Source organism: Cherax quadricarinatus, chromosome 63 (assembly GCF_038502225.1).
Source record: "Cherax quadricarinatus isolate ZL_2023a chromosome 63, ASM3850222v1, whole genome shotgun sequence".
NCBI classification, from domain to species: domain Eukaryota; kingdom Metazoa; phylum Arthropoda; class Malacostraca; order Decapoda; family Parastacidae; genus Cherax; species Cherax quadricarinatus.
This window is the reverse complement of record NC_091354.1, coordinates 4298245-4314815: the sequence shown is the minus strand read 5'-3', so window position 1 is coordinate 4314815 and position 16571 is coordinate 4298245. Positions and strand designations below refer to the sequence as shown.

At 36.1% G+C, this 16571-nt stretch overlaps 1 protein-coding gene across 15 annotated transcripts in view; it reads left to right on the top strand.

Annotated features, from left to right (window-relative positions):
- Positions 1 to 16571, top strand: part of Pfk (ATP-dependent 6-phosphofructokinase) — a 122914-nt gene that overhangs the window by 78980 nt on the left and 27363 nt on the right. For 10 of the 15 annotated variants that reach the window (XM_070098592.1, XM_070098593.1, XM_070098594.1 and 7 more), the window contains 5 exons: positions 3102 to 3210; positions 7644 to 7739; positions 7872 to 7964; positions 9382 to 9534; positions 9955 to 10068. In XM_070098592.1, coding sequence (XP_069954693.1) covers positions 3102 to 3210; positions 7644 to 7739; positions 7872 to 7964; positions 9382 to 9534; positions 9955 to 10068 — 565 coding nt within the window. Of the gene's footprint in view, positions 1 to 526; positions 636 to 3101; positions 3211 to 7643; positions 7740 to 7871; positions 7965 to 9381; positions 9535 to 9954; positions 10069 to 11667; positions 11722 to 16571 lie in introns of all 15 variants that reach the window. The other 5 variants (XM_070098604.1, XM_070098591.1, XM_070098603.1 and 2 more) reach the window with 2 other exon arrangements.

Below are 16571 nucleotides of genomic sequence, written 5' to 3'. Positions count from 1 at the left end.
TTTACCTTAGTCTGTCAGCTTGATCACCACACACAAGAGGGGAAGGCTTGTTAAACTTTTATTGCATATAAGCAGTGCTAAACCCATTATGGCCTTAAAGCACTTGGGAAAAGGATGGTAATCAGGTTTGAACCAAGGAAGGAGAGGGTAGCCCAGATTTCTTGGCTCATAGCTATTCATTAGTGAAAAAGCACACCTGTCAAGAGGAGGGAGAAATAATGAATAGGAATTCTTAAAAGGATATTAACTACTGAGAAATCCTAGCTACAAGAGACACCGAGATGAGCTTACATTTAATTTGTATTGAAAAGCTATGCAACTAAGCAATCTAAACAAAATATTTTGTTTAAAGAAATACAGGGAAGGGGAGTCGAGGTTTTGAGGAGTATTTGAATTATCCGTGCTCTTCTGGCAAGGCAAGCATTGAGTGAGTGATGATTGTTTCTTTCTGTGGTGTGTCACTACCTTAGTAGTAAAGAAAGACTTAAATACGATATTGAGTAACTCTTTCTAATTAATTTTTCAGATATTTGGCTCTAGTAGCAGCTTTAAGCTCTGAGGCAGACTTTGTTTTCATTCCTGAGAACCCTCCTCCTGAGAACTGGGGTGAGAAGATATGTAAAAAGCTGCAGCAGGCAAGACCTAGTTCATCTATTGTATTTCTGTGCTCCCTTTATATCTACATGCTTTATTGATTTTCAGGCCACCATCTTCATATTAGTCCTCTGCTACATTGCCTGGTGCAGTATTAGCTGCTGCTTAACATTTCCTCTGATGGGTCTTTATCTTTATTTGGGCTAGATTTCTAGTGAAAATGCATCTGGTTATTTTATAGTGCAGAGTGTGCATAGATAGATAAATGAATGGTAAATGGGTAGTTTGCACATGCATGCTGATAAAATGATTTAAAAAATTACAAGACAATCACTTACAGTAGAGCCCTAACTTACAATGTTCAGACTTAATGGAACTGGCACTTTGGAGCAGTTAATTATTGATGAACACTGTTCTATAGTCATGATCATGGAAATTTCGTAATAGAAAATATTTTAAATATTCAGCTTTGTACTGAATGTATACTTTGTGTGTATATACTTTATGAATACATTAAGGTGGAGATTGATCAAGACCAAGAGATTTAATACTTAAGATTTTCCCCAAGGCTAAATTATCAGTATTACTTTTTCTAAGCTGTTTTTGCAAAATGCATTCCAGCTGACAATATTTGCTAGAATGCCCTCTACTTGAAAATGTAGAAAACAAAGTTTTATTTGTGGCTATTTTAATTTTTTATAAAATTATGGCAACTTTCATTTCAGAATATTATATTAAAAAAGTCATAAACCATAAATAGAGAGCAAAAATCTGCTGGATCATTCATTTGGAAACAAGAGACAAAGCCCATTAGTTACAGAATTGTCCATTATTGTTCCAGTCATGAGAAAATAATTTTTTTATCCTTTGCAATTGCTGTTACCTGCCACCCGCTCCTACCTGTCAGAAACTGTTTACATACAACACCCTCCATTATGTGGAGGGTGTTGTATGTAAACAGTATTTGATATTTTTCACTTTCCAAAATTAAAATAAAAAACGAAAGTTTATTTCTTTGCAAAGGTTACAGTGTGTGTTTACATTTCATAATTTGATTGTTATAAAGAAAGCCACTCTCATGCCGAGGCATTTCAGGCAGACTTAACGTAATACTTGAAAACTACATACTTAAGTCTAGACATACTTCAAATATTCAATACATTTACTCAAATATTAATACGAGTTAGTACAATTTATGATACAAGCATGCATTTTTAGGTTTGTAATAATAGTTTAATAGATAATTGATAATAAAATATTTGGAAGAGTTGCTTCAAATTTAGTTAGAGATTAGCATAGTGTGGGTATGGTTATTATTGAGAGATGAGATGATTTCTAAGTATAGTCCTAAATTGACTTGCTGGTTCAGGCAAAGAGTTCCAGATCTTCGGGCTCTGTATGTGCATTGCATTTTTACATAGCATTGCATTTTCCCAAGTTGCATAATTACATGCTATCTACATTATATTCCAAATTCTGTGATATGACTCTATAAATAAATAAATAAATAAGATAAGATAAGATAAGATTTCGTTCGGATTTTTAACCCCGGAGGGTTAGCCACCCAGGATAACCCAAGAAAGTCAGTGCGTCATCGAGGACTGTCTAACTTATTTCCATTGGGGTCCTCAATCTTGTCCCCCAGGATGCGACCCACACCAGTCGACTAACACCCAGGTACCTATTTACTGCTAGGTGAACAGGACAACAGGTGTAAGGAAACGTGTCGAAATGTTTCCACCCGCCGGGAATTGAACCCGGGCCCTCCGTGTGTGAAGCGGGAGCTTTAGCCACCAGGCCACCGGGCCACAGAAGGTAGATGCTTACATAACCACATCTGGCCATGCACTAACGTTTCTGCAATCCATGGATGTGGCCTGTAATCCATAGGTGAGGTGCTTCCATAATTATCCCCTTCTTCCATGAGGGTGGTTTACTGATAGTGGTAGAATATTGATATCTGAATGAGCTTCATTTAATTAAACAATGCATTTACTATTTGTAAAGAAAAAAGAATAATACTGAATGTAAAAAATTGGGTAAAAATTCTCTGAAATTTGTTATATAATACATATTACAGCTCCAGAATGAATCTCAAATTATGAGATGGGTTTCTTTGGGAAAATAGGTTCCATGTACCAAACAATCGATTTATGCTAAATTTTCAGGATTACATAAACGTCGTAAGATGGGGCCCTGCTGTTCAGTATATGATTTTTTTTTTTTTTCAGGAGTAGGTCCAATTTTGTTTAGACTTTTATTTTTAATTTATTTTAGTTCTTAGTTCATGTGTAATTTTTTCTTCTCCACTCCTTCCTTAATATCACCCTTGCTAACATAAAACACACTACACTTCAATCTTTCCTTTTCAAAATTTTGTATCTGATATTTTTAAAACTAAAATATTGCATCAATAATCTGCTAACTGCAAATTAAATTAATGAATGAATTGGCTGCGCAACATACACAATATTTACCCTGAAATACCATTCACCTTAACTCTTTAGCTATCTGAGTGTTTCTGCTTGCCTTGCCTGTGAAGCAGACTACATGTTCATTCCTGAGTCTCCACCTGTTCATGACTGGCCTGATCTTCTGTGCCAGAAGTTAGAATCGGTAATGTTAATAATTTAAGATCTTTAAATTTTTAATTATAAACTTTTGGTGCATTATAATTGTGAAATGAGAAGTAAATGATTAACCTTTAAACTGCTGGGAAAAAGTGTAAAGAATTTTTTTCCTGCAAAATGATACTATAACTGCTTAAAGTCTGCAGAATTGTGTATTAATGCCATTACTACCTTCGTCTACTGCCAGGTAGAGTACAGTATATATTTGCCATTGAGGCAGTAGTAGTTAGTGATGGTAGAGTATAGTGAAGTGGAGTAACACCTAACACCTTAATTTGTTTAATGTGTGTGTTGACTAACACTTACATCAGAACATTAATTAATGGTTAGTGATAATTGAAAGATATTTACAAAAAAGGATTCTATTGAGGTATGTGCCAACTGTTGGAACTGAAAAAGAAGGCATGTGTTGATTTTTTAAAATTCTGTACTATAGGTAAGGCTGATTCCTTGTTGAAGAGGTGTACTCTTCCTGTGGGATGTTTGCATAGTGACAATATCTAAGCATTCAAAATTACATTGGACTTTTTTTGTTTTTGTTTTTTTTAACAAGTCGGCTGTCTCCCACCGAGGCGGGGTGACCTAAAAAGAAAGAAAATCCCCAAAAAGAAAATATTTTCATCATCATTCAACACTTTCACCTCACCTCACACATAATCACTGTTTTTACAGAGGTGCCCAGAATACAACAGCTCAGAAGCATATACGTATGAAGATACACAACATATCCCTCCAAATACATCAGTCATCACCCATTGAGGCAGGGTGACCCAAAAAAAAAAAAAAAAATCACCATCATTCACACACAATCACTGTCTCTGCAGAGGCACTCAGATACAATAGTTTGGATGTTACTTCAAACAGCCAATATTCTAAACCCCTCCTTTAAAGTGCAGGCATTGTACTTCCCACCTCCAGGACTTGAGTCCAGCTAATCGATTTCCCTGAATCCCTTCTGTTGAACTGAAGGGGCCCTGGCACCCTTCTGTGGTTGAACTGAATAGGCACTGGCACCCTGTTTTGGCTGCTAACACTCCAACAGCTCATCAGGTCCCAAAAATCTTTCGTCTCCATTTACTCCTGTCTAACACGCTCACACATGCTTGCTGGAAATCCAAGCCCCTCACCCACAAAACCTCCTTTAACCCCTCCCTTCAACCTTTTTGAGGATGACCCCTACCCCACCTTCCTTTCCCTACAAATTTATACGCTCTCCAAGTCATTCTACTTTGATCCATTCTCTAAATAACCAAACCACCTCAACAACTCCTCTTCAGCTCTCTGACTAATACTTTTAGTAACTCCACATTATTATTGGCACACCTCTGGCACAACAGAGAGTGAAAGTTTTTCTTCTTTATTGGGTCACCCTACCTCTTTGGGAGACAGCCGGTGTGTTAAAAAATTACTTCTATATTATTATAATAATATTATTTTTTTTTTTTCAACAAGTCAGCCATCCCCCACCGAGGCAGGGTGACCCAAAAAAGAAAGAAAATCCCCAAAAAGAAAATACTTTCATCATCATTCAACACTTTCACCACACTCGCACATTATCACTGTTTTTGCAGAGGTGCTCAGAATACAACAGTTTAGAAGCATACACATATAAAGATACACAACATATCCCTCCAAACTGCCAATATCCCAAACCCCTCCTTTAAAGTGCAGGCATTGTACTTCCCATTTCCAGGACTCAAGTCCGACTATATGAAAATAACCGGTTTCCCTGAATCCCTTCACTAAATATTACCCTGCTCACACTCATTTTATGGTAAATAGCTAATTGACAGTGTGAGCATCTTAGTTAAATATTGCTTGGAAGAGAAGTGAAATGTGTATTGGGTACTAATTTGAACAGTACAGTGGATCTCTTGGATAACAAGTGAGTTTTATTCCTAATTTTTCCATATTACAAATAAGTTGTTTGTAACTTGAAACCTATTTACTTGTAAGAAAAATAACACAAAGATGGAAATGGGAAGTACAATGCCTGCACTTTAAAGGAGGGGTTTGGGATATTGGCAGTTTGGAGGGATATGTTGTGTATCTTTATATGTGTATGCTTCTAGACTGTTGTATTCTGAGCACCTCTGCAAAAACAGTGATAATGTGCGAGTGTGGTGAAAGTGTTGAATGATGTTGAAAGTATTTTCTTTTTGGGGATTTTCTTTCTTTTTTGGGTCACCCTGCCTCGGTGGGAGACGGCCGACTTGTTGAAAAAAAAAAAAATGGCTCTATCACACTTGCTTATAACCATGGATAGGCATGTGTAAATTATTTCTTTAAGTACTCATTATCAGTCTTCTTTGTAAGTTATGTTATTCATAACTCAGGCATTTGTGAATCTGGAGCCTTCTGTTGTATTATATGCTGTGTGAAAAATCTGATTTACACAGTGAGGTACTTTCTTGGCTAGTACTTACTTTAATAGTATTTATTGTAAAGTTCATAATATGCACTGTTGAAGGCATATTTTAGGTCAGTGAGGTCATTAGCTTGCACACATTACAGGCAGTGACTTGAGGAAAAAGAACAGGCAACTTCTGACTCCTCCGTGTTTCTTTGTTCCCTGGCTCAATGAAATGTAGGAGGTCACTGTGTAACTATACTTGTATACACACCTGTACAGTACCAACATTCAAACTCTTTTGAGTGAAAGTTTAGTCTGCAATATACTGAAGTTATTTCAGTTGAGTATCCAGAATTTGAAGAGCACTCAATTTGAGTGAGCATTAACTATTGTATACTGGCTCTCCCCAAAGAGCTGAAGCTTTCAGAAGAAACTGTTCTCTTTTTCAGTGTCTTGCTCTTGTAGAAAACTAACACAGCATAACTGACTTCCAAGAGCCAAATTTCATACGCTCGCAGTTAAACCGTATTATTATCCTCTTAATATGATTCTTTTTTTTTTAAGTAGTTGATCCCTAGCATGAGTATGACAATGATAGTTTATCATTAAGCAAGTTGTCATCTGTCTAAAACCCAGTCAGATGCTTTTCCCTGAAAAATATAAAACCTCTTATCACCAGGGCAAATGTGCCTTTCTGTTTCTGAGCTTCAAACTGTGTAGAATGTAATACAGGTGCTATATATTTAATATTAAAGTTATTAAAAATAATTTAAGTATAAAGTATTGAATTTCTTCTTTGCTGATTTGCTTCTCAAAAAACTGCTTCAAATACATTTTTTAGCCAAAAGATGTAGTTTATTAAACTGCAAATTTTGGTAGCTTACTCTACTTGTGTTCTCTTGTGTGCATCCTCACTCCTCTGAGTATTATCTTTCTAATTAATTAACACATTGCTTTTAAAAGATCCACCATCATATTGCAAATACAGTATATGCTAAAATTCAGTATTTACCTTTTTTCTACCTTGTATGATAGTGTGAATGATGGTGAAAGTGTTCCTTTCCTTCGGGACACTGCTTCATTGGGAGACAGCCAGCGTATTAACAAGAAATTTAGAACAACAGTTTTGAGTATTTTTCTAAGTAAAAAAAAAAATATATAGCCAGACAGACTTAAGGATATCTATCCTAACACTAAGATGTATGTCTTTTTAACAGCAACTTACCTAATGGGCATGAAGTTTGGGGGAATTTATTTACTCCCAGTGCCTTGGCAAATAATTGTTTCCTCACATAATAACATAAATATGGGAAAGCCTGTAGCAAATGTTATGGATGCTCTACAAGGCAATGCTCCAGGGCATTCAAAATGTTTGAGTAAAATTCTACATCAAGTGATCTTCACAAACTAGTTTAAATTTAAAAAATACTCAAGTTTTCTCGTTCAGACAAATTTTGTTTTCTCTCTTGGCTTTAGTGTCATAATTTTGTTTCTTGTTATTAGTTTTGTTAGTTTTATGGATGTTTCATGTATATTTGTTTAGTATATTTCTAGGTCTAGGTGGGAGACGACCGACTTGTTGAAAAAAAAAAAAAAAAAAAGAACAGGTTTTTAGCAAATTAGTTTTCATGGGTTGCTCCTACTGGATTTTCACATAGCAGATTATACTCTTAATTTAAAATAAATATGAATGCATTCCTCTTTAAGGGATTGCATTGTGCAGAGCTGATTTTTGTACTAGTTGTAAGTAATGCTGATCATGATATTGCTTTTTACTGCTTTTGATTTTTTATTGCCTGATTAATAAATCACATTTATTCTCATTTCATGGAAGGGCTATTTCTCACTGCTTTTTTCTTTACTAACATTTTTTACATGGCAGAATATTTTTTTAAGCATTTTATAAAGCTTGACTTTTTTTTAATACACTGGACAATTATAGAATAGTAAGAATCATGGGAATATTATTAAAGAAAGTTGCAAAATTGATATTTTTGGAAACTGGAGGTTACATAAATTTATATTTTGTCAGTGAGTATGAAGTTTATTTATTTATTCCTTTCCAGGAAAGATCTATGGGTCAACGTTTGAATATTATCATTGTTGCTGAAGGAGCTATTGATCAGCAGGATGTGCCTATCACCGCTGAAGGGGTTAAAAAAGTGAGAACCCATTACCTTCGTGAGTAAAGATACAGTGACCTAAATTCACTTTGGTGTTGGTATATTTGTCAGGAAAAAATATCACCTGACTTGTTTGATGCAGAATTTTTTGAATTGCTCATTTTATTTCAGGTCATTGTTGACAAGCTCGGCTTTGATACTCGTGTGACTGTTCTTGGTCACGTTCAGCGTGGTGGCTCTCCCTCTGCATTTGACCGACTTTTGGTAAGTGTTTTTTACGATAAAACCTGTTATGATGGATATTGATAACCAACTTATTTCATGCGTATATATTTTAGCACTTTTTACTATGCATGTAATTGTTTTTAAAGGCCTACTTTAAGATATAATGTATAGATGTAGGCAGAGAAAGTTTTCAGTACATTATCTTGATTTGCATTTTTAGCTGCCTTGGTGATGCTGTTAGTGTACCTGGAGTTTACCTGGAGATGGTTTTGGGAGTTGACACCTGTGTGGCTTGGTCTCAGACCAGTTTTGCTGGCCTTAAAAGGGGCTGTTTTGTACAGCAATATTCCAGCCTAAAGAGAACAAGTGACTAAGAGTATCATCATTGGCTTAGCCTCCCTTGTTTTGAAGGTTCTTGTTATCCAGCCTATCATTTTCCTTGCAGTGGTGATAATGACACTTATGATCCTTGAAAGTGAGATCTTTTTATATTATCACTCCTTAATCCTTAGTTTTTCAGTCTAATGAATTGTTCAGGTTTGTTTATACTCTTCAATTTTTCCATAGTGGAGTAATTGAAATGTCCTCATTGAACAGCATGTTTTCAGTGGCCCATTGAAAGACTTGATTTTTATCAGATCAGCTTGAAGGTTTCCTATGTCCTCAATGGATGCCACTCTCATGCAAATTCTAATATTGTCTGATAAGAAAAATACTGTAGTATAATTTGCCTTCGTCTATATAGGATATGAGAATGTGAAAGAAAATAGGGGTAAGGACTGTTCTTGGGTAACAGCTTTTCACTTTGGCAGCCTATGAGTCCAGTCTATTCACTATTATACAATGGGTTCTCTCTGTTAGGAAGTTAACTATTCATCTGCCCACTTAAAATCTTTGTACACTACACTTGCATTTAACTTGTCTTCTAGTTCATCCAAGACCATGTCATAATGATTCAGCAGCTGGAGAGGCAGGAGCAACCTGCTCTTAGCCCATGTTGCACTGGGTTGTACAAATGTCATTAGTCATTATGGCTAGCAGTCTTGCTTCTCAAAACTTTCAAAAGATTTTAAAGATATTGGATGTTAGTGCTGTCAGTCTTTATTGTTTTTCAATTCTTTAATGCCACCTATGTGGAACATGGCTATATCAGTGGTTGATATTGATTAGGATGATTTCTCTGTCCTGGCTCCTTCTCCATAGAATATTTGAAGAATAAAATATTGGTTTCTTGCAGTTCTTGATGTATATATAATTCCAGGAGTCTGGACCTGTAGCAGAGTGAGTGAACAGCAATATTCCTGCCTAGAGAATTCATGTGACTTAAAAACAGTACTACAATCATTAACTTGGCATCCTTCATTTTGAAGATTTTTTTTATCTTGCCATATCATTCTTCTTGCAGTTGTGATTGCATGTTTTCTGTGCAAATTAAAACTGACTGGTGCATTTGCAGGGTTGCCGTATGGGTGCAGAGGCTGTTCTTGCCCTCATGGAAGCTACCCCAGAGACGGAGCCATGCGTCATCTCACTTGACGGTAACCAAGCAGTGCGTGTGCCTCTGATGGGCTGTGTCCTCAAGACTCAAGCTGTTGCTCGGGCTTTGCAGGTACAGTTATTTAATGAATGATTTTTCAGGGACTCATTAGTCGTAAGTGAGGGACCTTGTGTATTGCATTATTTATTGCAGACATGCTTCTGACTGTAATGCCAAGTTTCTACATAAATTAATCTTTCTTTCAACACACCGGCCGTATCCCACCGAGGCGGGGTGGCCCAAAAGGAAAAACGAAAGCTTCTCCTTTTACATTTAGTAATATATACAGGAGAAGGGGTTACTAGCCCCTTGCTCCTATCATTTTAGTTGCCTCTTACAACATGCAAATAGTAATGATGGCAGTACATTTTTAATATTTGTAATTTAAGTTAAAAGCACTGATTAACCACATAGTTCTATTGTTTTGTAAACTTGATTTCTTCATTTGAGTGAAAATGTTTTCTTCATATAACTTGTTTTGCTTGACATCAGGATCACAGATGGGATGATGCTGTCCAGATGCGAGGAAGGAGTTTTGCCCGTAACCTTGACACCTACAAAATGCTGACAAGATTGAAGCCTCCAAAGGTCATTGAAGGAGGAAAGGTATGACATAAAATATATTTCAAATTCAACTAAATTAATTGACAATAAGAGGCTTTTTTGGTTGGAATCATTAGCCTTAAATTTTTATTTTCAAAGTAGGATTTATTTCCAGATAATTAAAATAAATGAACATTGATAATTGAGTTGGGCACTTATTAATGCCATTGCCAGATTAAAGGGGCCTTCACCCTACACGAAAGGTGGCCCCACAAAAAGGGTTGTGGGTAGACTGATGCTTTTCAAATGATTTCTCTTCAAATAATTTTCATCATCTGTATGGAAACCAGATGCATAGCTGGTTGACATGTTATATAATAACACCAATATGTAATTAACAGTATTTTAATGTAAGTAGGCCTCCACAAGGCTGTTGCCCTGGGGCTTCCACAGTTCTCAATCTGGTCTCATCACATTGTTATTAAAAATGTTCCCAGTTGAATATTATAACCCATTTAATGATATAGAACAGATGTGTATCCCAAGTATTTCTTTTCTTTATAATTTACCATTTTGCTTAAAGTGCACCAAAGAATGCAATCTGTTTATCAATTCCTTTACATATCTTCAGTAGAGGAGGAAAAAAATGACTGTAACCTCTCTGTTATTATCCAGGAAATATGTGAACCTGTCACATTATTCCTAAAAATACTGGGCTATAAAGGAGGGAAATTTGGGAGGATTAAATGTGGTCAGCTCTCAGGCTTGATATTTGTGCTTAACTATCAGACTGGAAAAAGGCAAACAAATAGTGAAATAAAATAGGCACAGTTTTAGCATAAAATTATACTTCTGAATTTCTTAGTTTGTTTTCCACTCAACAATATCTCCCATTTTTGCATTTGTCTCCTAAACCAATTCTAATTTAGGGTTAAAAATTCTTTTAAGTATTTATGTAACACCTATTATTTATTCATAATCATGTCATTTCCAAGAAGCTACATTTTTGTTACAAAAGATTTTTTATATGGAAAACATATAAATTGTGAAATACACTTTGAGCATTCTTTAGGAATAATACTAAAATTATATTCCAAAAATGTATATGATTATATATACATAAAACACAGTATATTCAAATGAAAAGTACTTCACACATGAACAAATTAGTGCTGTACTAATGAATATTCACAGGTAGAAACTATCATAAATGTTCACAGGTAGAAACCATCATATATGTTCACAAGTTGAAACCATTAATGTTCACAGGTAGAAACCATCATAATTGATCATAGGTAGAAACCATCATAAATGTTCACAGGTAGAAACCGTCATAATTGATCACAGGTAGAAGCCATCATATATATTCACAAGTTGAAACTATCATAAATGTTCACAGGTAGAAAGTATGAAGTAAACTGAGATTAGAAACTAAATTCTTCTAACTTTTATGCATCTTTCAGTTAACTCTCTTTCACCCTTCTTACCTTAATGCCACTGGCAAGTGCTTTGTACCTCTCTGCAGTAGCTCATTTAGTGCAATATGCAACTTTTTAGTATGCTTTAGTGCCATCTTGAATCCAACTATTCCTTCATTGTTCATTCTTAGTCAAAAGTTTTGCATATTAATTATTTTTTGTGTGCATACTGATGTTTGTACAGAACTCGACCTGGTATCAGACACCTACACCAGCCAACACCCAGCTGTTCCAAACTGCAAGTACTCTTCTACAAACATTAGCAAAAAAAAATGTCCTTGGGAAGAACATGGGTATAACTACATTAAATCACAGTGGGTATAACTACACTAACTCAAGAAATCGTAATGACACGATTGCAAATAAACCATACCCCCGGCCGGGATTGAACCCGCGGTCATAGAGTCTCAAAACTCCAGCCCGTCGCGTTAGCCACTAGACCAGCTAGCCACTATAAGACGGGCTGGAGTTTTGAGACTCTATGACCGCGGGTTCAATCCCGGCCGGGGGTATGGTTTATAACTACACTAAATCACAATGCCAATATCTTTTAAATTAACAGACAGTTATGACATCAATACCCTACTAGAACCTGTAAATATCACCTTTCTGTTCATAATTCATTTGGAAACCTGGCAAAAATGGGACAAACAAATATATATAGAAAACCTTTGATAGGGAATAACCAATGTTTTAAGAAAAATAACTGGTTACACAGCCATTCTTAAGTGTTGACCAGATTAAAAAAGGATGGTACTGCACTCTACTGTAAGAAGAAGTAGTAATTTAATAATGCACTCAACTAAGTAAAGGATATGTAATGTCAAAGTGTAATTAATGGTAGAGAGGTCTTTGGAAAATATGTTTATACAGTATATTTATGCATATGTTTTGAATAATCTGAAAAGCTTTAATAACCCTTGGCACTACATACAAATCCCACATACTAATACTGTATACCAAACTGACTCACGAAATCGTAATGACACGATTTGCAAACAAACCATACCCCGGCTGGGATTGAACCCGTGGTCAGAGAGTCTCAGAACTCCAGCCCGTCACGTTAGCCACTAGACCAGCTAGCCACAATAAGATTCGTCCAACTTGGTATATTTCTACACCATAGGAAGGTTAGCACAGGCACCACTGTGACCACAAATGCAAGTTTTTACAGTAAAAACTTGCATTTGTGGTCACAGTGGTGCCTGTGCTAACCTTCCTATGGTGTAGAAATATACCTAGTTGGACGAACCTTATTGTGGCTAGCTGGTCTAGTGGCTAACACGACGGGTTGGAGTTTTGAGACTCTCTGACCGCGGGTTCAATCCCGGCCGGGGTATGGACTGTATACCAAACTAATATTACAACCTTCAAAAGTTAATGAGAATTAACATCGAAAAAATTATCCAGTAGCTAGTGGTTTTAACATTGACTCCAGGCTGAGTTTTGGATGTAGATTTACAGTGCCTGAAGCATGGCCAGGGATATTGTGATTCAAAGGACCGTTTAAATTCAGATGTCTATGCACTTCTGGAAAAACAGCCACAGCATGAATGATGGTGAATGTGTTTGCTTCTTAGTCACCCAGACTTGGTGGGAAATAGCAGATGTGCTAAAAATTAAACTAATTAATGGATTCTTGTAAATAAATAGTTGCTTCTAATACTGTAAATCTCTGTTAGTGTGTACATGTTAAGAATGAAAAAGTATTTATAATATAGCATTAACATTTTGTTTTGTATATAACAAATGTTTACATGATTTTTTATTAAAGTTTTTAAACTTTATGGAAATATTTATGCCAGTACATTGTTCTTTCCATTGCATCTAATGACTTAGTCAGTACATATTAACATGCCCTATTTAAATTTGTATTAAAATATGACTTGCCTGAAATGCTGCATGTTAAAAAGAGGTCCTTATAAGAATAGTATGTTCTGTACTGGTATAACTCTAAATAATCAGTCTACTGCAGTGTAATGTTAATGCCACTCATGAAGACCAGCTGTGAGAATGAGGATTCTTTGCAAGAAAGTAGTAGTATTTCAGCTTTGTACATTTATAACTATTAAATGAGTGGTGGTGAATGTAATTTCTTTCGTATGTTCACCCTACCATGGTGGGAAATGACCATGGTTAAAATATTTTTGATAATGAGTGTTAAGCTGCTTATGTGTAGTACTAGTGGTCTTGTCACTCAGTAGTTACTGCTTAACCTTTCCAGCTGCCAGAGGAACAGTTAGTTATACATTTATTAGGAGGTTAACTTTCAGTGGGAGTTTTAAGGACCATAATCTACCACACAAAACAATACTTTGCTGTATTTCATGAAACTGTTTGTTGTGAGATTTACAGAGTTTGGAATCTTGTGATACTGCCTTTAATCATCTTAATGTGATCAGACTATATCTTTGATCATTTTAATGTGATCAGACTATATCTTTGATCATCTTAATGTGATCAGACTATATCTTTGATCATCTTAATGTGATCAAAGTATCTTTGATTGTCCTACCATGATCAGACTTGTAATTATATCTACTTTGAGTTATTTTATCTCTGAATTTTGTAAGGTATTTCAATACTTATAGGTAGTAGGTTGGTAAACAGCAACTGTCCAGGAAGGTACTACCGTCCTGCCAAGTGAGTGTAAAACGAAAGCCTGTAATTGTTTTACCTGATGGTAGGATTGCTGGTGTCTTTTGTCTGTCTCATAAATATGCAAGATTACAGGTAAGTCTTGCTACTTCTACTTACACTTAGGTCACACTACACATACATGTACAAGCATATATATACACACCCCTCTGGGGTTTCTTCTATTTTCTTTCTAATTCTTGTTCTTGTTTATTTCCTCTTATCTCCATGGGGAAGTGGAACAGAATTCTTCCTCTGTAAGCCATGCGTGTCGTAAGAGGTGACTAAAATGCCAGGAGCAAGGGGCTAGTAACCCCTTCTCCTGTATATATTACTAAATTTAAAAGGAGAAACTTTAGTTTTTTCTTTTGGGCCACCCCACCTCGGTGGGATACGGCTGGTATGTTGAAAGAAGAAGAAAATTTCAATACTTATAGGTAGTAGGTTGGTAAACAGCAACCGTCCAGGGAGGTACTACCGTCCTGCCAAGTGAGTGTAAAGTGGAAACCTGTAATTGTTTTACATGATGGTAGGATTGCTGGTGTCTTTTTTCTGTCTCATAAACATGCAAGATTTCAGGTATATCTTGCTACTTCTACTTACACTTAGGTCACACTACACATGCATGTACAAGCATATATATACACACCCTTCTGGGTTTTCTTCTATTTTCTTTCTAGTTCTTGTTTATTTCCTCTTATCTACAGAATTCTTCCTCCGTAAGCCATGCATGTTGTAAGAGGCAACTAAAATGCCAGGAGCAAGGGGCTAGTAACCCTTTCTCCTGTATAAATTACTAAATTTTAAAAGAGAAACTTTCGTGTTTCTTTTTGGGCCACCCTGCCTTGGTGGGATACGACTGGTTTGTAGGTGAATGGTTCAGAGAACTGACAAGTTGGTTTGTTGAAAAAAAAAAAATTCAGTACTCTTATCTTTAATTTCTTGAAGGTATTGAGTAGATGGCAGGAACATTTAGAGGAAGTTTTAAATGTCAGTGAAGAAAGGGAGGCATTAATTTCATTCACTGGCCAGGGGGGGGCATAATTTTTTTTAGGGGTGAAGAAGAGCAGGATGTGAGCGTGGGGGGTGTGCATGAGGCATTACATAGAATGAAAGGGGATAAAGCAACTGGAACTGATTGGATCAAGACAGAAATGTTAAAAGCAGGGGGAGATATAGTGTTGGAGTAGTTCGTATTTTTGTTTAATAAATGTATGTAAATGTATTAGTTTTTGGGACCTGATGAGCTGTTGGAGTGTGAGCAGGGTAATATTTAGTGAAGGGATTCAGGGAAACTGGTTATTTTTATATAACTGCACTTGAGTACTGGAAATGGGAAGTACAATGGCTGCACTTTAAAGGAGGGGTTTGGGATATTGGCAGTTTGGAGGGGTATGTTATACATCTTTATATATGCTTCTAAACTGTTGTATCTGGGTGCCTCTGCAAAGACAGTGATTATGTGTAAGTGTGGGGTGAAAGTGTTGAATGATGATGGAAGTATTTTTTTTTGGAGATTTTCTTTCTTTTTGGGTCACCCTGCCTCGGTGGGAGATGGCTGACTTGTTGAAAAAAGAAAAATGTATGAAAGAGGGGAAGGTACCTAGGGATTGACAGTGAGCATGTATAGTTCCTTTATATAAAGGGAGAGGGGACAAAAGATATTGTAAAAATTATAGGGGAATAAGTATACCAGTATACCAGGTAAAGTGTATGGTTGGGTTGTTATTAAAAGAATTAGAGGTAAGACAGAGAGTAGGATGGAATTGGTAGTAAGTAAGGAGTTTTTATGAGGATAGTGAGGCTTAGGTTAAGGTGTGTAGAAGAGAGGGAGACTACTTCCCAATAAAAGTAGGTCTTAGACAGGGATGTGTAATGTCACCATGGTTGTTTAATATATTTATAGATGGGGTTGTAAAAGAAGTAAATGCTAGGGTACTGGGGAGAGGGATGGGATTAAATTATGGGGATTCAAATACAAAATGGGAATTGGCACAGTTACTTTTTGCTGATGATACTGTACTTATGGGAGATTCTAAAGAAAATTTGCAAAGGTTAGTGGACGAGCTTTGGAGTGTGTGTAAAGGTTGAAAGTTGAAAGTGAACATAGAAAAGAGTAAGGTGATGAGGGTATCAAATGATTTAGATAAAGAAAAATTAGATATCAAATTGGAGAGGAGGAGTATGGAAGAAGTGAATTTTTCAGATATTTGGGAGTTGACATGTCAGCGGATGGATTTATGAAGGATGAGGTTAACCATAGAATTGACGAAGGAAAAAAGGTGAGTGGTGCATTGAGGTATATGTGGAGACAAAAAATATTATCTATGGAGGCAAAGAAGGGAATGTATGAAAGTTTAATGGTACCAGCACTCTTATATGGGTGTGAAGCTTGGGTTGCAAATGCTGCAGCGAGGAGGCGGTGGAGATGTCCTGTCTAAGGTCAATGTG